Source organism: Papaver somniferum, chromosome 7 (assembly GCF_003573695.1).
Source record: "Papaver somniferum cultivar HN1 chromosome 7, ASM357369v1, whole genome shotgun sequence".
NCBI classification, from domain to species: Eukaryota; Viridiplantae; Streptophyta; class Magnoliopsida; order Ranunculales; family Papaveraceae; genus Papaver; species Papaver somniferum.
The window spans coordinates 5,710,084-5,733,166 of NC_039364.1; the positions used below are offsets into that span (position 1 = coordinate 5,710,084).

Here is a 23,083-nt window from a genome sequence, read left to right on the forward strand (position 1 = left end):
CGATCATTATTTTTGGATAGAGCATTTCCAGGAATTATGAAAACCGGATATGTGCTTTAATGAATATCTTGAGAATATTTTCGGTTTTGGAAATTCCTTGGTGTCCAAACTTCCTTGTCTATAAATACTTGAAGTTTTCCTTTCTATCAAACTAATCCTTCGTAACAATAGACTTCCTCTTTTGTTATTGTTACTGGTGTAGCCGCCTATTCGGAGAGGGGAGTAACCTAATTAGGAGAAATCTCTTACGGCTGATCAGTTTAAAGTCTTCTTTGGGATTGAGAAGCTCTAACGTGTACCGTTGGTGGGAAACTAGATAATTGCGGTGTATCTTTTGTTTTCGATTGATTTTATTGACTAACGGTAGTTGAAATATGATTGCACCTAGTTTGTTTATTCTTGAGAATCTTCTCTTCGGATATAAGATTCACTCAAACTAGTTCAGAGTTTCGACAGGGATCTTTAGACTGTTGTTAGTTCTAAAGACGATCTTGTGATAATCCATTGTTAACAGACTCCGTTCTGTGCGTGATTGATCACGAGAGATTCAAGTGATTGTGTGCAGGTTTTTATTGAAGATGTAAGAATATTTGAAGACAAAGAAGATATTGAAGATCTGACTTGGGTTTTATAATCTTTGGTGTGCACAATACTTGTTTCGGTAAAAGAGGATCCAATTAATAATTGGTTTGTCCTTGTGGTAGATTGGATTGATTAATTGAATAGATCGACATCAACACAGTTCTTCGGATTAAAAGTGTTGTTGGCTTAATCTTAAACGATTACTTCGGTAATTGAACATAAGATAGATCTAAGGACCTGGCGAATGAGCTTATGTTAATATAAGCGGAAGATCCTTTGTCTGACTCATATCACTTGGTTGAATAAAGTTGATACCAAACAGATTTATTGTTCCTTTACTGTTTGAAATACGAACCAAATGAATTGTTCCAAGTACGTGACTTATTTATAAGTTGGAGGCGTGGGGATATAGACGGAACTAGGTGAACTATAGGTTTAGTTACTTAGTCTCAACTATACGAATTTAAGTGTAATTTTGTGTAGCGGCTTAATCCTGAGAGTATTCAATTATGGACAAGGTCCCGGGGTTTTTCTGCATTTGCGATTTCCTCGTTAACAAAATCTTGCTATGTCATTTACTTTTATTTTCTGCATCATAATTGTTTTATTATAATTAAAGTAAATTACACAAACGTTTATTCCTATTTACTTGATAAGAAATCCTATTGTGTTTGGTTAAGTCCGAGCCTTTGTATCAAGTAAACACACTTCGTTGTTGTATTGTCTCGATCTCGTATCCATAAAAAATCACACGAAGTGTGAACCGATTAGTTGTATTGTCTCGACTCAGTCCATAGACAATCACTTTCGGAGAAAGGACTTATAGGTAGGAAAAGTTTTAGCTTGAGGTATATTTGGGTACACTCGCCTTTTCAATTGGTATCATAGCAGGAAAACACGAAAAGATCTAACAATCTGTGTTTGGTGCGATCCAACCTATAAGAATGAACTTGAGTTATCATGAATCGACTTCAATTAACGTACCGCCAAGATTTGACTGAACAAACTATCTATGGTGGAAATATGCTATGAGATCTTTTCTTCAATCACGAGACTTTAATACTTGGCTATTAGTCGTCAATGGTTATATTCGTCTAAAGATAGAAAATTCATAAACTGAGTTTAAACGCTTAGTAGAGTTTTCAAACGAAGAAAAGGCACTTGCAAAGCAGAATTCAGATGGTTTGAATGCTATTATTCATGCTGTAAGTCGTGATTTACAACATCATGTGTCAACATGTCAAACTTTGAAAGAAGCTTGGGATAATCTTCAGATCGTATTCGAAAGAAATTCGTTAGAGAAAGAAGCTAGACTTCAAACTCTCACTTCTGAGTGGGAAAATCTTCGAATGGATGACAACGACACTTTTGAGGAGTTTCACATTAAATTCTCTGAGATAATTAATGTTTCTTTCTCGTTACGAAAGATTAGAAAGGATATAGTATGCAAGACTATCAGATCGTTGCCATCTATATACGATTCTAAGAAGCATGCAATCATAGAAGAAAATGACATTTCAACTCTCTCACGAAGCACACTCATTGGTAAGTTAAAGATCTTTGATCATGAATCACAGTCTATTCAAAGTAAGTGAATCGCTTTTAAAGAAAGAATTCCAAAAGTTCCAATGGAAAGGAATAAACAGTTGGATGATTCAGATGAACAGATTGCAGAAAATTCTGATGATGAAGTTGATCAATCATTGTCATTAATTACTAGATAGTTTCGAGATCTCTTGAAAAAAAAGAAACAAGAGATTCGTTAAGGATACTTATCGATCTTCTCGACCGCATGATCGAGTTCCTGTCAAAAAGGATCATGAAGAAGATGATGAATATCAGCCGTAGTGCTTCAAGTGTAAAGGGTTTGGTCATATTGCTAAAGACTGTCCCAATCTTAAGAAATACACTGGAAGCAAGGCATTGGCTGTAAGTTAGGGCTGCACAAAACCGAACCACAACCGTGAACCGAAACCGACCTTTTAAAACCGAACCGAACTGAAACCATAAGACAATGGTTTGATTATGGTTGTCAGTTCTAGAATACCGACATGAATGGTTTCGGTTGGTGACAAAAACCGAACAGATAACCATCGGTTTCAACCGATTTGTATATGACGTAGATTTTAAGAAGTAAGAAGCGTCAGTTCTCTTTTCTCCTAAGTTCTTACTCTGAGTTTTCTCTCTTCACTTCTTCGGTTGTTTTCCATGACTCCATTAGCAGTCGAGCTCGAGCACCAGCGACACCATTCACCACTCTAAAATTAACTAATAACTAGTAAAGAATGTAAAGTACCACAACTTCTTCTTCTTCTCTTGTTCTTCAAGTTTAATCAAGCAACAAACGAAGATTCCAAGTTACTTTAGGTATTGAATGTTTCATTCGATCTTATTTTATTCAAAGATTATGATACTATGACTATGATCGTTAGGTCTGAATAGATTTTGATATTATGAGGAATATTTGATTTTACAAATTTGCAAATTAGGGTTTTGTGATGTTAAATTTTCTTGGGGATATTTCAAAATTAGGGTTCATTTTTGCTGATTTTACATAGCAATATGAACTGGGTTGTGCTTAATTGGGTCAATTTATTTAGTAAATACGCAACTAAGTCAATTTATTGGAATGAATTGGCTTCTGGGTTACTGAATCTAGGTAATTGTTATCGTATGTTAATGGGCGTAGCTTATCCTTTTGCTGCTCACAAACTTAAAATGGATAAATGCAAAACCCCATACTGTTTCTTATGTGATTCGATATTCCAATGTGAGTTGAGGAAGACACTAAGTGTCGTGTGAATAAGTAATTCAAGGAATATTGTGCGTCACAGAAATTAGTCTACGAAGTGCTAACTTGACATGCCAAGTCTTTAGATCATTTCAGTTGGAAGCATTGGTGATTCTTTCAGTGATGCGTCATTGAAAGCTTACTTAGCTGAATTCATTGCCACCCTCCTTTTTGTTTTTGCTGGTGTTTAAGTGTTGACCTTTTTTTTTTGAAGGCATGATATCTATATGCACACTCAAATTGTCAGATGAGAAATCATTTTCTTTTATTCAATCTTACCTATACATTTGAGAATACCCATATGAAGAGACATATTTGGTTCCGAATTTGTGATCGATGTTCCACATGATACTGACTAATTAGTCGCTTTTTACTTTATCTATTTGGATGAGTGTATTTATAAGGCGTACTTAATTTGATAGTAGACTGGCCATACTTTTTTTTGTAGCATCACTATTCCGTTTTAAAATTTCTAGCTTCCGGGGTTATGTTCATGTTGTCTCTGTCTGCAGCTGTTTACAATTCCAGCAAAACTGCCCCTGTTGTCAGGTCATTTCCCTTATTGACCTGCAAATAGCATAAGTTAGTGCCCTCGGGGCCAAATACCCTTTACTGGAAGATAATGACTTGACTAGAGCAAGCAGAAAGAGAGGAAGTGACGCTGTGACGGCATGTTAACCCTTCGCTTTCTAAAAAGAGAGACAGTATTTTAGTTCTTTTTCCTTGATTTCTAAATCATAAGATTAGATACTAGATACATGCTAATCGCTGCTAAGCCAACCCCAACCAAGTTTGGCATTAGCCAATAGTTATGTATTCCTTTATAAATTAGTTTCCTCAGATTTGTTTCACAAACAATATTTGTTTCGGTATCTCTTGATGGAAATCAGATCAATACCAATTATATTTCTGATTTGTGTGCGTGCATGTATGAAGTTTAAACTATGGGTTGCTAGATCTATGCTTTCTGTTTTAATTGGTATAGTTTTGAACTCCACCATGACTGTAGGTTACATTATGTACCATTATACTGATTTGGTTGAGCAGTTCATATTTAACCCGAGTTTGCGTATGTGCAGGTACCATTACAACCTCCTACGGATTATGGAACAATCGTTTTTTTGCTGACCCTCTCAGGAATGGTACCTCTAGGTTGATTGTCCATCTAAAGTCTAAAGATGCGTGGCACGGAAGAAGGAACGACTAGATATAATTATGAATTTGAAACTAGACTCTTTAAAATTTAATGTTTCTGTTAATAGTTCATATGTATTGGGAGTTGAATATCTGATGTATTTGAAACTTTAATGGTAGGATCTGAAATTTGCATGTCAGTTTTTTGGAACAAATATACAAAACCGAGTAAAAACCGATCCGAGTGAAACCGAATAAGCTTAATGGTTTCATTGGTTTTTAATATTGAAAAACCGAGTATTATGGTTTCGGTTTTGGTTTTGCTGAAAACCGATAAATACCGAGCCATGTGCATCCCTAATTCCAACAGAGGGGCTTCACTAATAGGACAAAAAAGGGTTATTTGTTAGTAATTTCAAAGACCCCTTATCTGAAATATTTTCATAATGCCTAAATAGCCCTCATCTTAGTTAGTGTTAATCATTAAATTAGGTTAGTCTAATCTAATATTAGTTATTAGTTTAGATTAATGATTTTGATTTTAGTTAGAAGTAGAAATTAAAAGTTAATGTTTTTGGTTTTTGAAGGAAGAGAAGAAAGGAAAGCGAGATTAAAAAAAAAAATTTGATTCTCTATTCTTATCAACCAAGTAAGTAAACCAAACAACTTTGGAAGGAAAGCAAGATAACTATATAAACAAGTAAGCAAGGAAAGTAAGATAAAATGAATGATTTTGATACAAGTTGGTCAAAATACATAAAAATATTTAATTTTTTTGTTTCTCCAAATGGTTCACGGGAAAAAAACCAGTTACGGTTGGTGATACGCTAAGTTAGGTTTTCGGTTACCAACCGTAAATATTACATATTATTAGTAATTTTGGAAAGTAAAAGGAAAGTGTTTATTACCTAATGAAATAATAAGTCGGTTTCGAAGATATTTAACGTGTTTAATATTAAACACATGCTCAATTTGGTAACTAAGGCAGGTAATTAGATAACTAAAGATTCAAAGAATCTCTCCGAGTCTTATCACGATTTTTTCTTCCAAGAAAATCTGTTGGAAGATGTTATACTAATCTTGATTAATCTGTTTAATCTATCACAAAACAAACCAACAAACGATGTGTCTATACTCCCAGAGGGTTCACTTTGGTACAAGTGCAAACAGATTATGAACAGTTTAACTAATGCAACCAATTAGTAACCATGGGTACTATCTCACCAAATGTTTCGACACAAACAACATAAGAACAAAGATGCAGACACTTTTTTTGTCGAATTAAAGAAAACTCACAATCTAGTCATGTATAAAACCAATACTAGATAAAACTTTGTAAACAAAGTAGGAAAGAAACGGATGCACCTGGTAAGGATCCGTAAGCAAATAATCAATTTGTTGTATTGAGACGAGTAATCTCTTTGTTTAAGACATTTGATGCCCTGTATATAATGCGGCAAATGTCTCCAACATTCAACAACACCTCTACGTTTTTCGCAGCACTTCGATAACATCGAACACGAAATTCTGTAGCACAACTCTTACAGACTTGAAATGGAAAAATCAATGAAAGTTTATGAAGTTCAAAGTTTCTCTGTATACATGAAAATAGTTTTGTATTTTCTCAGTTATTTTCTACCGGAAGAAAGAGATGGTTTTTTATTTCAACTAAGGCAACGTTTGGGTGAATCCTTTGCGACCTTTGTTCGTGACACATCCATTCAGCCCAAACCGTCATTATTGTTTCCAATCCATGTGAACCATACTAGTCAGTTTCTCTAACTGATTTTTCCTGTATGGTTCCAACTAACCCAATTCTCATTCATTCTTGGAAATAGACTTAAATGGCCAACTTAAATATGCATTTCCTACAATCCCCCACATGAATGGAATTATACCATAGGAATGTAAAAGACAACTTTAATCCTAGACTCTAATGCAGATACCAGAGAATTGTGCGCGAAACATCACTACATAAGGAAAGATAGTTTTTGGGTTTGAATCTTCCATAGCGAACATTTACCGGGTTTACTAGTTGCTCAGTGAACGCGATGTCTTGAACTGCTCAAATTTATAATGTAAACCGATGCAGTAAATTCCACATAGCTTATTTCCTTACAAACTCGGTTCTCGGTTGTGTTCATTTCGGCCCTTAACGAAGTTGGTTTTTCATGAGTTCTCTAGATTAACTTAGCCTTATAGTTATCATAGAAGCGGCACCACTTTTCACTCATATAGGTGATCTCCTATTTAAAAAGTATCCTGCCATACTTTCTTAGTAAAACTAAGCCATAGGAATCATTAAGAGAAATTCTCAACCTCTCTCTTGACAGGCAACACGGTTTCTTCATAGAAATGGGAAAGAGACTAATCTCTCACAATGTTTCTGGTGAGTATAAATCTATAACTTGGTTGTCCCTTTTGAACCTAGATAATCATGGCATCTTCAATCGCTAGGTTGGGTGTCCGCTATAAATACTACTCGATATTAGGAAATAATCCAATTTCCCTCGATGATGCAATTATAAGCTCCCTAGAATTCGTATCTTTCGTCGACCCGATACATTTCACATGCCATTTCTTCTCGATGCGCGCATTTGCATTATGGTGCTATGTCGTCGATCTATTTACCGACACACTACCATACCCTTTTCTAGGCACCCCCACATTTTGGCAAAATCTTGGAATTACTCTTTCCGTTTAAATTCACTAGGGTGTCCTCTCTCTTTTATTCTTTGCCAGATACAATCTTTATATGTAACCCTCCTGCTACATAGGTATAACAACTACCCCACAATTCTGTGGTGCACTAGTTTTTAGAGATTTATCATTTTTCAATGAAATATATCTCTCAACAAACAAGGTCCCAGAATAAAATCCATTTCCAACTTTCCAGAGAAAATCAATTCAGATTTAATTTGAATAGTGTAAAGTAGATTTGTGTTCCTAACCATTATTGATCCATTTAACCTGACTACTGTAGCTCAGGCCAAAACAAATGGTTCTTAATCAATTAAGTGATCGTTAGCCTTATTTAACTTTTAGTCAACGATCAATTAATTTTCCCATATGAGGTGTTTTATCTACCAAGTACATTGCCCTCACATTTCATGACTATTTCCATGACAATGGTCTGGGGTTCCAATATAGTCATGAAGACTAACAAATTTCAAGAATTAAGGGTTCCGCCCCTTAATTTAACATTTCTAGATGAATATTTATGCCCTTGGCATTTTATCTTTCCGAAGATATTCATCATAAGCAGGATCCGTCATGACTAAGCGAAAGTAATATCAGAAAAGAAAGCCAATTCTGAAACAGTACTTTAATACTTGTGACTTTCACATTGGCCATGAATGTGAGTCGTGTTCGTACACAATCCTAAGTCGAAATACCAGTCTCCAAAGAATCTACATATTGCCCATCATAAAACACTTACACCGCAGTGATCTGCTAAAGTAATAGAAATCCATAGTTAAGTAAGTATATATGAGACACATATTTAAGATTTCTTTAACTGGTATAGAACGATTCATACATACTGCAATGTTCTAGTAAAAACCTGTGTGTCCATTACTAATGATGCAATCTCTAATGCAGCAATGTTCAAGTAAAATTAGACACATACCGGGGTAGACTCAAAGCAAAATATTTTCCTAGATTGGTTAAGACTGGAGCAATACAATCTTCTATCTCCTTGTCCATACAGCAACAAGGCAAACTGTACTTGCTACTTTTGTAGACAGATATGTGTGTATCATTAACCTTCATCATGATACAGTATTCCACATGATGGACATCATCAAGGAAGTTTAAACACCACAGTATCAAGGAAAATGGACACAAGGTTAAACACCAAGTAACAGGGAAATCGCATTCGTCATTTCTTGGACTGAAATGCACATCATTTCCCATATTACTATATCTCCCACATGGAAATTCCAAATAGAGAATTCCAAAGTATTGAAGACCAAGTTCTGATCTACAATTTAATCTTATGCCAAATTCAAAGAGTAAGTGAAAGTTTGGAAAATCACACTGAACCAGGGCTGATTTTCCTGCTCTTCAGAATTTTCGCAGAAGCACTACTCAATTCTCTAAAATCTCTAAAAATACTTCCACTACGAATGAGTTACGGTAAGCAAAATCTTTACCTCTTTGTCACTGTGTTACTCCAAATCAATTGGACCTGCCTTCTAAACTTCGGTAATCAAATGTTGATTTTTTGATATGTTGGATGATCATGGAGATATATGAGCATAGGTTTAGAGTTTTTCATATAGAGCTCCTAGATATGGAGCAAGATTGTTATCTCAAAACTTTCTTTTTTATTAAGTTCTTGCTCTAATACAAATGGTTACAACACTGCCTATTTATAGGCTTAGTTTACCGACCTGACCACTCTAGGTTTGTCTAGAGAATTCTTTTCTTTATCTCTAAGTATTTCTAACTTTGACTGACATTAGATAATCCTAAGTGTTTCTAGAATACATCATACTCATCCATTTCTTTTTGTATACAAAACTCTCTGGACTTGCCGACTCTCTAGACTATTCTCACATCAAGACCAAACACTGTTCACACTTAGCAAAACTAAATCCAGATTACAAATTAGTATTTCCAACATCAAATTAATCTCAATTTGTACCTCTAAACACAGTAAGCAAAATAATCCTGAATGGAAATTAATTAGCCAACTGTAACCCCCATAATTTGGGGAGATTGTACTAGAAGGATTAACACTTTGAAAGGGATCATCAGTATGATCTCTTAAACAACGACACCTGACATAGGCGCCTACAGTCTGTCAATTTGCCATGAAACTCTGCATGGATATAAGTTTCCTCCATGGGGTAAAGCTATGAGAAAATTCATTTAGGAATTTCCTAATAGAAGAGAAACTTCGTCGGACATATGAATCAAATCAGATTCTTTCTCCTCTACACTGTCTTATTTTGGCTAGACGTAATCTCAAACAAGTAGAAATATACATCACATGAACTTAAAGAACATCCAGTTAAGGTTCATGATATACTCAAAATTACCACTAACTACAAGCATCTGTGGATTACGTCCACTGACTGACCGCACTCACACTCTTATCTATGTGAGCCCAGTCATGCAATGACAATTCTTATAAGTCATCAGGGATCAACTTTTTGGCTTCACGATTTAGCCATTGATATCCTGATGTCTATAGCCCGAAAAACCCGATTTGATTCTCACTGTCCAAACATTGCTTCCCTTCAGGAGTTACATCCATGGGCTGTGTCCATCATAACACCCCTTCATAGCAAGGGAACAATCAGTGCCAATGGTTTTCATGCACAGATACTTGAACAACAAATTAAAAATGAACAATAAATGAAATCTTTCTTTATAATTAGGGACCCAAATCACCACATGTCAACGTCATAATCACTCTTGCACTTGGTGAAGCCATGTGAGCATTAATTTTCCATGTTGTCGCAATCTAATTGGCTACCCAACAGTCAGTAATCTAATTGGAAACTCTAATTGGCAAGTGGCGACCACAACCGTCACTGACAAGTTTCCATACAAAAAAAGAAAACGGACACAACCTTTCGAAAAGCATAAATAAAGACAATGCAAGCATTATCTAAGAAGGGACATAGCCTTTCGAGAAGATGTCTGTTGGCTTCGTCCTACAGGATAATGTCTTTACCATATCCGTTTCGTTAAAGTAAAAATATCCAATAAGGTATCCGAATCCGTTATCCGAAATCTCGGATAATATCCGAACGATTCGAACGGACTCGGACGGATGTCGAATATTCGGTTTTTCATTGACAACTAGTAGTAGGTGTAGTAGGGTGTTTTATCCTGGAGATATCCGTCCTGTGAGGGCTATAGCATCACTCTTGAGTGTATCCGGGCGCTAATTTCTTAAGGGCAACGTGTGGAACACGTGACTCACTTTGTTTTTCCAAAGTTTTGCCTTGTTGCTGTTGTGGAGATATGGGAAGCTCGTTCGTTTCGCCAATCGATCACTTCCATTATAAAGGAGCTAAGTATCAATAACTTTTGATTATTTGATTTTTTTTATTTATTTTTATTATTGCACCCAACAATCTTAAGACATTAAAGTTTGTAATAATCATGGATGTTAATTGTGGAGTGAAAAATAAATAAAAAACGAATTTTTGGTCAGCTGTATAGTTTTGAAGTTATCTCTTAATTTATAAGGAATTTTGACGAACCCTTTAGACATAATGTAGTAGACACCATGTTACTTACCCACGCAAAATTTCAGAATTTGTGGAGCTGTAAAAGTACTTTTTTGATATTTTACAAAAAAGAGAAACGTTCCTGAAAAATTCTGACGAGCAGAAATTTGTTGTTAACTAAAGTAGTTTTTATGGGGTAACCATGAGTTTTTTTAAATGGTGACTCAAACGAAGTGTGTATATATATATGTTATCTTCAAAAATCATATTTTACTTTCCGATTCGGAATTTTTGTTTGTGAATAAAGGTGTCATCTCCAAGGGACATGGCTAATAGGCGCATGTGGTTGGAAACAAATCTTCCAAAGCTGGCAAAGGTGAAAACATCGAGCGCAACTCTAAGAATGATCTTCATAAGAAAGGTATGTTTCGTAAACCTGAATCTACCATTACTTTAATTAAGGGTGATTTTTTATGTTTGTAAATTCCTGTCCAAATTGGACAAAACGGCACGAGCTTGGCAGAACCTTGGAGATATCATCCTTGGTTGTTATCGCGAATTACATCAAACACTAGCAGTTCAAGACATGGTTCACTGTCTCTAGCAAGTAATTTCGGTAATATCTCACTAAGGAAGGTTCAAGACCTCATGGACACCTCTGCCTAAAAATGGTATTTCCTGCGTTTTTTATGTGATTTTCGTTTTGATGATTTTGGTATTACTGGAACTTAGGACCTAAGGGTCACTAAGGGTTCACTGGTTCATGCTTTTTCAGTTTCGTGAAAGGAACCTTTAGTCTCACTTGTGAGGAACTAAAGATGAAAGCTCTCTATACTATATGATTTTTGCAATCCATAGTATGACCCGAGGGTCAACACATTTTTGTGTGAAGGATAGGACATTAAAATGACTAGTATGATTTCAACACACAGACGGTCCGTATGTCTGTTCGATCAGGCTGGATCGTGGAGATTGGGTGTTGACTTACCAAGATTTATCTCTGTTTTTTCATGTTTTATTGAGGTTTTCATTCATGTGGGGGATTGTTGGAGCAATATTTATTAATTATTATTTTAAGGTTTTTAACTAAATAAAATTAATTTATTGTTTTGTTTGTGAATGAAACTTATTAGTCTCACATCGTGGAGTTTCTACTTTTTAGTTGTTTTAAGAGACTATATAAGCTTTTTAGTCCCACATCGGGGAATTTATCTTTTTAAGTTGTATTTGTCAATTATATAAACAAATTCACTACTTTTGTAAAATCTATGGGAAAGGGGTTGCTCTATATTTTAGAGGGACCCATAATGGAAAATATTTTATAGGGTTTCTTAAGCGTTCGCGATTTTCCTTAACGGTTTTTTCGGAGTTTCCAAGCTCAAGTTGAGCATCTACTACATATGCTAGTAGTAGGTGTAGTAGGGTGTTTTATCCTGGAGATATCCGTCATATGAGGGTTATAGCATCACTCTTGAGTGTAGCCGGGCTCTAATGTCTTAAGGGCAACGTGTTGAACACGTGACTCACTCTGTTTTTCCAAAGTTTTGCCTTGTTGATGTTGTGGATATTTGGGAAGCTCGTTCGTTTCGGCAATCGATCACTTCCATTATAAAGGAGCTAAGTATCAATAACTTTTTCTTATTTGATTTTTCTTTATTTAGATTATTGCACCCAACAATTTTACGTGCTTATTTGAAATTGGAACAGACAGAATTATATGGAAAAAAATCATATCCTGAACTGTTTAGATGATGTTATGTATGATTTTTATAATGCTAAGGATAAATTTACTGCTTTTGATTTGTGGGCTGCATTAGAAGCAAAATGTCAAGCCGAGACTGCAGGGAGCAAGAAATTTATGGTTGCCAAATTCTTGGATTATAAGATGTCGAATGATAAGTCTGTTGTTGATCAGTTTCTAAAGCTTCAACAATTTAATGAAATTATTGCTGAAGGTATAGTTGTTGATGAAACTTTTCAAGTATCTGCTGTGATTGAGAAGTTACCGTCTTCCTAGAACGAATATAAGCGACGGTTGAGGCATGAAACTGGTGAAGTCACTATGGTTGATTTGGGTAAGAAGATTCAAGTAGAAGAACTGTTGTGCACCAAGGAAAAGACCGTGTCTTCTTCAAGGGACATGACAAACAAGGCTCATGTATCTGAACACAAGTCTTCCAATGCTGAAAGAGGTGAGAAGAACAAACACAACTCTAAGCCTGGTTCTCACAAGAAAGGTACTTTTCATAAACCCAAATCTGGCATTAATAAAATTAAGGGCCCATGTTATGCTTGCGGTGTTGATGGTCATATGGAAGTTCACTGTAGAAACCGTAGGGACCTTAATAATAAAAAGAAAAATAATGCTAACTTGGTTGAAAACAACAAAAACGAGTTTTCTGGTACGGTGTCTGAAGTAAATTTGGTGACCAATGTGAGAGACTGGTGGGTAGACTACCAAGCATGTCTGTGCAAGCAAAGATATGTTCACCTCCTATCAGAAGGTAGGGGAAGGCGAGAAACTCTATATGGGTAACTCAACTGCATCAGAGGTTGCATGAAAAGGAAAAGTTGGGCTGAAGCTCACTTCTGGCAAGACTCTCACATTGAATGAAGTTCTTCATGTTCCGGACATCTGCAAAAATCTTGTTTTTTGTGGTGTTTTAGATGATAAGGGTTTTAAAATTGTAATTGAATCTGGGAAAGTCATTGTGACTAAGGGAAAGGATTATGTAGGGCAGGGTTATAAGACTGAGGGTCTCTATAAGCTTAATGTAAACTCTGCTGTAATGAATAAGAATGATTCTCCTGCTTATGTTTGTGTGTCTTTAAATGTTTGGCATGGTAGACTTGGACATGTTAATTATAAGTCAATGCATAAACTGGCTAATGTAGGCTGCATACCCAAATTTAGTTTGGAAAAGGAACACAAATGTGAAATTTGCGTAGAATCAAAGTATACTAGAAAACCTTATTAGAACAAATGTTCAGAGTAATTCTAAGCCTTTAGAATTAATTCAGTTAGGCCTAGTTGACATGAGTTCAACCCAAAACCACTATGGTAAAAGATCGTTTATAACTTCCGTAGATTATTGTACGAGGTACTATCTTGTATACTTGCTTAGGGATAAAGATGATGCCTTGGAAGCCTTAAGATATATGAACTTGAAGTTGGAAACCAATTAGAAGCCTTGAACGTAACAACTGTATCCTTAAGGAGATGATAATTTCCTTGTTGATTAGTTCGGAATTACCTTCGAACTTGTGGGGGGGAAGTTGTACTCTCATCTTGCTATATCCTGAATAGAGTGCCCTTCAAAGGATCAGATAAAACTCCGTATGAATTATGGAAAGGTAGACAACCGTCTTTTGCATACTTCAAAGTGTGGGGGTGTTTGGCTAAGGTTGTCATCCCTAAACCTAAAACAACCAAGATATGACCCAAAACTGTTGACTGTGTCTTCATAGGGTATCCTGAGCATACTCTTGCATATAGGTTTATGTTTGTGAGTTCTGAAAATTATGAAATTGGTGTAAACACTATTATGGAGTCTAGGGATGCTGTGTTTTTTGAAAATGTTTTTCCATTAAAATCTGACTCTCGTAAGAGAGGTGTTGATCCCCTAGATATCCCTTCAACCTGTCAGAATTTACCTTTAGAGGAAGATGAAGTAGAGATTGAGCCTAGGAGGAGTAAAAGGGCTAGAACCAAAACCTCCTTTGGATCTGACTTCGTAACACTAGCCGAAAATGATCCTCAGACTTATAGACAAGCCATGAATTTTTCTGAAGCTTCATGGTGGAAAGAGTCCACGATTAGTGAAATGGATTCCATCAAAGAAAATGATACGTGGGAGCTGTCAGATTTACCTCCAGGGTGTAAAGCCATAGGATGTAAATGGGTTTTGAGGAGGAAACGTAAAAAAGATGGAACTGTTGAAAAATACAAGTCTAGGTTAGTAGCTAAAGGCTATAACCAAAAGGAAGGTGTAGATTTCTTTGACACCTACTCACCTGTTACGAGAATTACTTCTATTAGGATGATGTTTGCTATAGATGCAGTTCATAAACTAGAGATACATCAAATGGATGTTAATGAAGCTTTTCTAAATGGTGAATTTGATGAAGAAATTTATATGAAACAACCTGAGGGATTTGTAGTGAAAGGTTGTAAAAAGAAAGTTTGTAAACTGAAAAAATCTTTGTATGGATTGAAACAAGCACCTAAATAATGGCATGCAAAATTTGATCATGTAATGTTTTCTAGTGGTTTTAGAATCAATGAATCTGACAAGTGTGTCTACACTAAACTTGTGAATGATGCCTGTGTAATTGTATGCTTGTATGTTGATGATATGCTTATACTTGGTACGAACATGGATGTAATTAATTCCACTAAGAGCATGCTAAATGAGAACTTTGACATGAAAGACTTAGGCCCCGCAGATGTAATTTTAGGTATGAAAATTAGAAGAAATTCTAACGGTTATAGTCTTATTCAATCTCATTATGTTGAATCTGTACTTAGAAAATTCAATCATTTTGATTGTAAATCTGCTTATACTACGTATGATCCTTGTTGTACACTCAAAAAGAATTAGGGTAATGGAGTTTCACAACTTGAATACTCACGAGTTATAGGAAGTATGATGTATTTGATGAACTGTACTAGGCTAGACATAGATTATGCTGTGAGTAGGTTAAGTAGGTATACTAGTAATCCAGGGAAGGAACATTGGAATGCACTTTTTAGAGTGTTGAGGTATTTGAAATACACTTTGACCTTTTGTTTGAATTATGAAAGGTACTCTGCCATTCTTGAGGGATTTTGTGATGCAAACAGGATATCAGACTCAGGGGAGTCTAAGTCTACAAGTGGATATGTTTTCAGTCTAGCAGGTGGGGCTGTTTCTTGGAAGAGTTCCAAACAGACTTGTATAGATCGATCCACCATGGAATCAGAGTTTATTTCTTTAGATAAAGCAGGAGAGGAAGACGCTTGGCTAAGATGCTTTTTAGAAGACATTCCTATCTGGGATAGGCCTGTGCCAGCTATAGCTAAGGCTAAAAACAACTACTATAATGGGAAGTATATACATATTCGTAGAAGACATGATACCCTGAAAGAACTAATCTCAAAAGGCCTTATTTCCATCGAATGGGTGAAATCCAAGGAGAATACCGCAGACCCTTTGACGAAAGGTTTGCCCAAGGAGATAGTTAGTAATGCATCGAGAGGGATGGGGCTTAGGCTCATTAATTAAACTTACCATGAAGGATACTCAACCTTGCTGACTGGAGATCTCAAGATCAAAGTTTTGAATGAGACAACTAATTTGTGGTGGGTAGAGGTAAACACTATCAGAGAACTTCATTCTCTGTCCCTTCCTTATGGTGTAGATGTGATAGTGTGACTGCATGTGAAGAATGACTTTTAACTAAGTCTTAATGAGTTATATAGTTTCAATTTAAGATTTAAGTGGGGTGTAGCAGTAAACACTCTTGATGGAACTCTCCTATCTGAATGTGGAAGTGGGTCGCTTCCTATGAGAATAGAGCTGATTCTCTAGAGCATTCTGAGAAACGGGATTTGTCCAGGGACAAAAATGACACAACGAAACGAACTTAACAACACCCAGAGAGATATCACGTGTGGTTATTATCGCGGACTACATCAAACGATGGCAGTTCAATATATTACGTTCACTGTCCATCAAGTAGTTCCGGCAATTTCTCACTAAGAAAAGGTTCAAGACCTCATGGAAACCTCTTGCCTATAGTGGTATTTCCCGCTTTTCGTTTTCTGATTTTATCGGTATTTCATTCATGTGGGGGATTGTTGGAGAAAATGAGTTTTATTGCTTTGGTTTTATAGTCTTGGTGGGAATGGACCTTTGAGTCTCTAAGAGCACTTACTCATTTTCTATGAGTGAATGAAATATGATCTTTAGTCCCACATTGGGTATAACTAAAGAGGAGATCCACTATATAGCTATTCCTTTATGGATAGTTAGTAAAGCAATGTGGGTGGAACGGGTGGCATAGGTCAACCAAGACTTATCCTTTTGGACAAAATTCTTTTAATTTATTTCCTTAAATATTTTAAAATCAAAATAAATTTTGTCTTAAATGTGGGAGGGCGTATGACCTGGAGGAGATTTATTCTTTCCGTTTTTGATTGATAACGACATAATGTGTAGTTATATTTTGCCCGTTTTAAGAAAATCTTTTATTAATTAGAATTTATTTTCTGTCATTAATTCAGATTTTATTCTCATTAATACGAATTAACTACACATTATTTTCGACCTTCTCTCTCTTCTCCTCTATATAAACTAAACGAGTTATTCATTCCAAAGTGTGTCCAGAAAAAGCTATTACCCTTCTTCTATTCGTCTTTCTCCCTCTGTGTGGTTTTTTTAATTCATGTGCCATTGCTGTTGAGTTCGTAAGAGTGGGCAAGTATTGTAGTGCTAACGGTACTTGCAATGGGCAGTTTTATCCTGGATACGACTTCACCACAGGGTATAGGCATCACTCATTATTGAGGCGTACCGGTGAACTATCGTGTTAAGGACAGCTTGATGATCAAGTGACTCTGTCCTCTGTTTGTTGTTTTCTTGAGTGTCTAGTTTTTAAGTTTTAGAAATTTATTTCTTAACATCATTACTTTCAGTGTTTTGTTGTTACAGTTCCAACAACTTGTTCCATAGATCCAATTAACTGAAGCTTCACTCATTGACTAGAGCTGCATCCACCTGACGGAGAGATGTGGAATTTAGCCCGTTTTCTTTGTGGTTTATGTTCCAACATAAGGGGAACGCATTCTATTAGCATCACGCAAGAATATCAAATATTGTGGATATATTTTTGCTCGAGCATCTTCCAGATAAAATTAGTGCATTCCCAGATACGAAACATTAATATTACCATTTACCCATCTTTATTTCCATTATTAAGTTTAACAATTGGTTTTCAAAGTGATTGATGATTGTGTTATTCGTCTTTGAATGCATTAGTTTTTAGTAGGAATATATAGAGCTTTGCAAGCCAAACCTGTTACCAAAGTCCCAAAATGTTAGCATCAAATGCATCCTTTGAGTTATATAGAAAAAATGGCTTCCAACATGTGAGACAAATGTAAAAATAGCATCGTAAATGGATCCATCTCCTTTGTTAAATCATCATTATATATTTACAAGCAATAACATACAATCACTTGTAATTGAGCAAAAGTACCAAATTAATCATCAATCATCAATGTTTTACGAAAAATTGAATAGTTCTAACTGCAACGCTGTCAACTAATTTCCAGTACGGGCACCACCATTTCTCTTTATTCAACACCAAACCAAAAAACAAACCCCAAAATCCAACAATGAACCCCAAAACACCAACACCAAACAAATACCATTTATCTTTTGATTCATCTTCTTCATTTCTATGAACTTCACTTGGAAAATTGGTATTGCCATTATCGCTGTCATCCCCACAAATACTTTTTGTAAGATACCCACAAAGGAAACTGTTGTTAACGTATGCTGAACCATCTCCGCTTAAAGTATCAAAATGTAGTCCTCTTGGGATTCGACCACTCAAGTTGTTATAAGATAGGTTCAAATGACCAAGAAAATCCATTGATGCTAAGGATACTGGGATAGGTCCAGAAAACTTATTGAAACTCAAATCCAAGGACTCCAAACCATTCATACTTCCAACACTCAGTGGAATGTTACCTGAGAGGTGGTTGTGTGATAGATTTAGCATGGAAAGTCCTTTTAGTAGACCTATCTCTTCAGGAATTTCCCCTTCGAGTTTATTAGAGGATAAATCGATTCCTGAATTGTATGTATACAGATTCTCATACTGCGTTATGATCCCTTTGGTCGTCATCTGCAGTTGCAGATTGCCTGGATACCCACCACGATCAAGTGTAAACGTATAATTCGATCTGCTTCTTAACATTAATTTTATTTTTTTCTTTTTTGATGGTCTACTTCTTAACATTAAGTACTTATCTATTCCCTTAGGAATTATCCCGGTGAGATTGTTTCTTGATAAGTCTAATACATGGAGTTGCTGTAAATCAACGATCTCTTTGGGGATTGACTCATTGAAATTATTTGATCTTAAAGAAAGAATCTGAAGGTTACCAAGTGAACCAGACAAACTGGATATACTTCCTCCAAAGTTGTTATTCCCCAAGTCGAGAACTACCAGCTCGTGAAGTTCACCGATGAAATTCAGAGGATCGCCATCAAGATTGTTGTCATTTAGTTGCAGAATTTGCAATTTCTTTGCTTGTTCAAGCTCTTTGGGAACATTTCCAGTGAGGTTGTTAATGCCGAGATTAAGATATATAAGAGAATGACAGTACCCTACACTAGTAGGTATAATCCCAGATAAGTTATTCTTGGAGAGATCAAGATATTGTATGTTAGACTCTCCAGGTTCTTTGGAGCATACAGAAAAGGGAACCGAGCCTTTAATTTCATTACCAGATAACCAAACTAAAGATACGGTAGAGAGTCTTTCTCCGACTTCCATTGAGATTTGACCGTTGAATTTATTATTTGCTAAATTATATAGTTTGGCGTTCTTACACGGGAGAGGCAGAGGACCGTGAAAATTGTTGGATGAGAAATCTAAGGACATGAGATTTTTGAGTTTGTTGATGCAAGAAGGGATAGTTCCTGTAAGGTTATTCCCAGATAACTGCAAAGTTTCTAAATCAGTCATATTACAAATGAAAGCAGGGAATAATCCTTTCAGATTGCAGGACCCCAACCCTAATACCTTGAGTTTATGTTTAGGGTATAAACGTAAGTCTTGATCTATAGATACCGTTAGCTTGTTTGGACCCAGCTTTAGATAACTTAGATTTAAATTGGTAAACAAAGCGGAAAGTGCGACATTACCGCTGATAAAGTTTTTACTGATATCTAACCGATCGAGGTACCTGAGCATCGTAATGCAACTTGGCATCGTTCCAGTAAAATTGTTACGTTGCAGGAAAATTTCTCGAAGAAAAGAAAGTTTGCAGATTGATTTTGGGATGGATCCTTGAATTGAACAACCAGAGGCTTTAAGAAACTCTAACATCGGCACTTTTGAAATTAAATTAAAAATTTGTCCGGTTACTTTAGTTGCAGATATCCTAAGAGATTTGAGTTTAGGCCACCTACGTTCAAACATTTGGGCAAGTTCGACATGCAGAGCAGTATTATTACTGACATCAAGCTCTTCAAGTTGAGGCATATATGGAACTGAACCATGAAAATTACACCTTGTTAAGTAAAGACTAGAAAGTGAAGTCATTTTTGCTAGATGTTCTGGGAATGAGGAATTGAGCTCAGGATTGAAACTCATATTGAGAGAGGACAGATGGGAAAGATTGTTAGACTCTTGGATGGGAAAAACCGGACCAGATATATTGCAATAAGATAGATCGAGGTCTTTAAGATTGGAAAGAAAATGTAAATGTTCAAGAAAATTATTTTCTGATGATGATGTCGCCTCATGTAAATTAATACGACTCAACCTTAACACCTCGAGATTTACTAATCCTCTCAACCATTTTGTAGATGATAAGTGCATGCAGTTTACAACACCGCAAGATAAATCCAGGTACTTAAGAGATGATATATTAGTGAATTGTGTCAAAGTTGATCCAGAAAAATTGGAGTGGGAGAGATCAAGATGAATGAGTTTTGTGAGACTAGAAAATTCAAGTGGAATTTGTGATTCTTGGAAATTGTTGAAGGAAACATCAAGATACTGAAGATGCGTGAAGTTATTGAAGAAAGGAGAGAATTTACCTTGTAATGCAGTGTCTGGGGGATTGAAATCATTTAAATTTACTGTATAGATATACTCATTATAGTAAATTTCATACTCTGTGTTCCGTAGGTTGATGGAGATGACATGAAGAGAGTCGCCAGAACACTGAATTCCAAGCCAATCACAACAGTTCTGATATTTGTTGCCTTGTTGCCATGAATACAAGCGATTTGAAGGGTCTTCTAAAGAGGATTTAATTTCTAAGAGTGCCCTTCTTTCCTCTTGGTGGCATCCATCAGAAGCCAGTGGAAATTGAGTGAGGCTGATCATCAACAAAAAGAAAATGAAATGATGATGAGTAATAAGATGGATTATTGATGTAATTTGAGTCTTATTATGTAATGATGAATCCATGGTTAACTAGTACCACTAAACAAGTTGTTTTAAACACTAATATTGGTGTATTATATAAAAGTGTTTGGCCAATGGATGCACATTATGGTTGTTATATCTACAACGTGGATTAATATTTTCATTGACTAACTAAAATGATCTTGACTTGGAGATAGATATTTGAACTCTTTCTTTGCGATGTAGGTTCCACAACAAGGAATAGAGATCCAGAAGTTGTACCGAAAATTCTTTTGATTTCACATATATCTAGTCAAACAAATTGGCCTAGCGCATATGCTATTAATGTAGACAGCAATACGAAATCCATCTTAAAAATTCAACTTACTTGTAGCAAATTTTTAGCTTTTTTCTTGATTGATCGATTATCCCCACCAACTTAAGAGAAATGTGATGTCAAGGAGTCAAGATTGATAGGCAATGGTAATTAATTCTCGAAGACATTAGGTACAACAAGTTGGTGAGACTAATTAATTAGTCATGGTCCCATGTAATCACTCTCCGTAAATGTGAAACCAAGCACCCAAATGTGCTATAAGGTGCCTTAAGTCCACCATTGACATCTGAAAAAGATGATGCCTTGTTCAAGGAAAACACTTCTAACTAAATTTCACAAATGCCTTTCATAGTGATCCCTGTTCTTGTTTTCTTGAGCAGTAATTTGTTTTTGTTTTTACTAATAACCCACTGTGAAATCATACAAAATTTAGTTGGATTTTTTTTTTTTGGTTTTGATAAAGAAGATAACAATATTGAGAAAGTAAGAAAGTACAAAATTAAGTTGGATTTTTCATAGTGAAATCAACGAAAACTTTGTGTAAGAAGTGCAACCTGGAGAAAGAGACAAACAATCATATTCTTCTGCATTGTTACCACGTTTATAATGTGCGGAGCTACTTTCTTAAGTTCGCGGGAGTCGGCAGCCCCAGAGAAATGCCCATAATATTCTTCACTACTTCATTTGGAATTATCTACCGCATGCTATATGGTGTGCTATTTGGATTGAGAGAAATCGAAGATGTTTTCATACCATGCCGCAAAGAGAAGGATATACAATTATAGCAGTCAAAGGCCCTGTTATATTAATAGCAGGGCTGTTTTTTGAAGATGTCGTGGCTCAGTGGCTCAATGGGAAGCTAAAATATACCCTGATTATAGCATGCCTTCTTGAGGAGTGTCATTTGTGTTGCAAGAGATCATATTATGCTAGAGTTTTTTGTTTCTCTTAAACTCTCTATACTCTCGTGCCTCCTCGGCACTTTGTTATCAAATCTCTGTTTTATCCCTTTCTTAATTTTTTTGTATCTACAGCCAGCACTACCAACCTTCATTTCAGAACTTATTAATCTCTTAGGAATTAGTGTGGTATTCTACATTACTTCTATAATTGTTTAAGACTCTAATGAGAAGGAAAAAAGAAGCACCGAGAATGTTTTGGACAATTTTTTTCTTGGTAACACAACAATAATCGGTCTCCATCTGCTAACCATCTGAGTCTGTTTATCTTGCAGGACCCATGGTAGCTGGTGGCTATTTAAAGTGATAATGGTGATGGCAGCTTGCGACTCCTGAAGCAGCCCACATTCTAACCCACAATTTTATTATAACTCATTCAAGACACTTCCCTAAAATTCTTAGCATTTGATGTTTCTATTCAACCTATATAGAGAGAATAAGTGCCTCAGTTCCAAGATATTCATCATCCTTGCAATCATAGCCAAATGCATTAATCATGGAGCAAATATGTGTCAATGTCGTGATCTGGATATGATTCTCTAGTGCTCTTTTGTTGCTTGGTTACTAAAAACAAACTTCTCGTCCCTGGTATCAAACAACATGCAAATTAGCTAGATTATTACATGATCTAAGAATTCAATTTCACTTTCACTTCCACTCACTGACTGTATGAATCATAACTGGTATAATTAATTATAGTTTCTTTCTTTGTGTATCTGGTGATGTGGTTATGATGCAGATTTGATTTTGTTTTGGAATATATAATGTAAGTACTGACTGTAATGTGCTTGTTCAACTTCTCTGAACTCGGTTTACTGTATAGGCCTTTTGCAGCCATGCAGTAATATGTTGCCTATAACGAGCATAAAATTTAGTGGAAGACAAACCATCATAGCAGATATGTTTATGTTTTAAAATTTTGATATCTGATTTACCGATTGTCAGTTGCTTGTTGTTCAGC

The 23,083-nt window shown here is 35.8% G+C and overlaps 1 protein-coding gene across 1 annotated transcript; it reads right to left on the reverse strand.

The window, feature by feature from the left end:
- Positions 1-17,952: 17,952 nt before the first annotated feature.
- LOC113293966 (receptor-like protein EIX1) lies at positions 17,953-20,889 on the reverse strand. Its single transcript, XM_026542406.1, has one exon. The coding sequence runs from the start codon at positions 20,887-20,889 to the stop codon at positions 17,953-17,955; it is 2,937 nt and encodes a 978-aa protein (XP_026398191.1).
- Between the last annotated feature and the right edge of the window lie 2,194 nt (positions 20,890-23,083).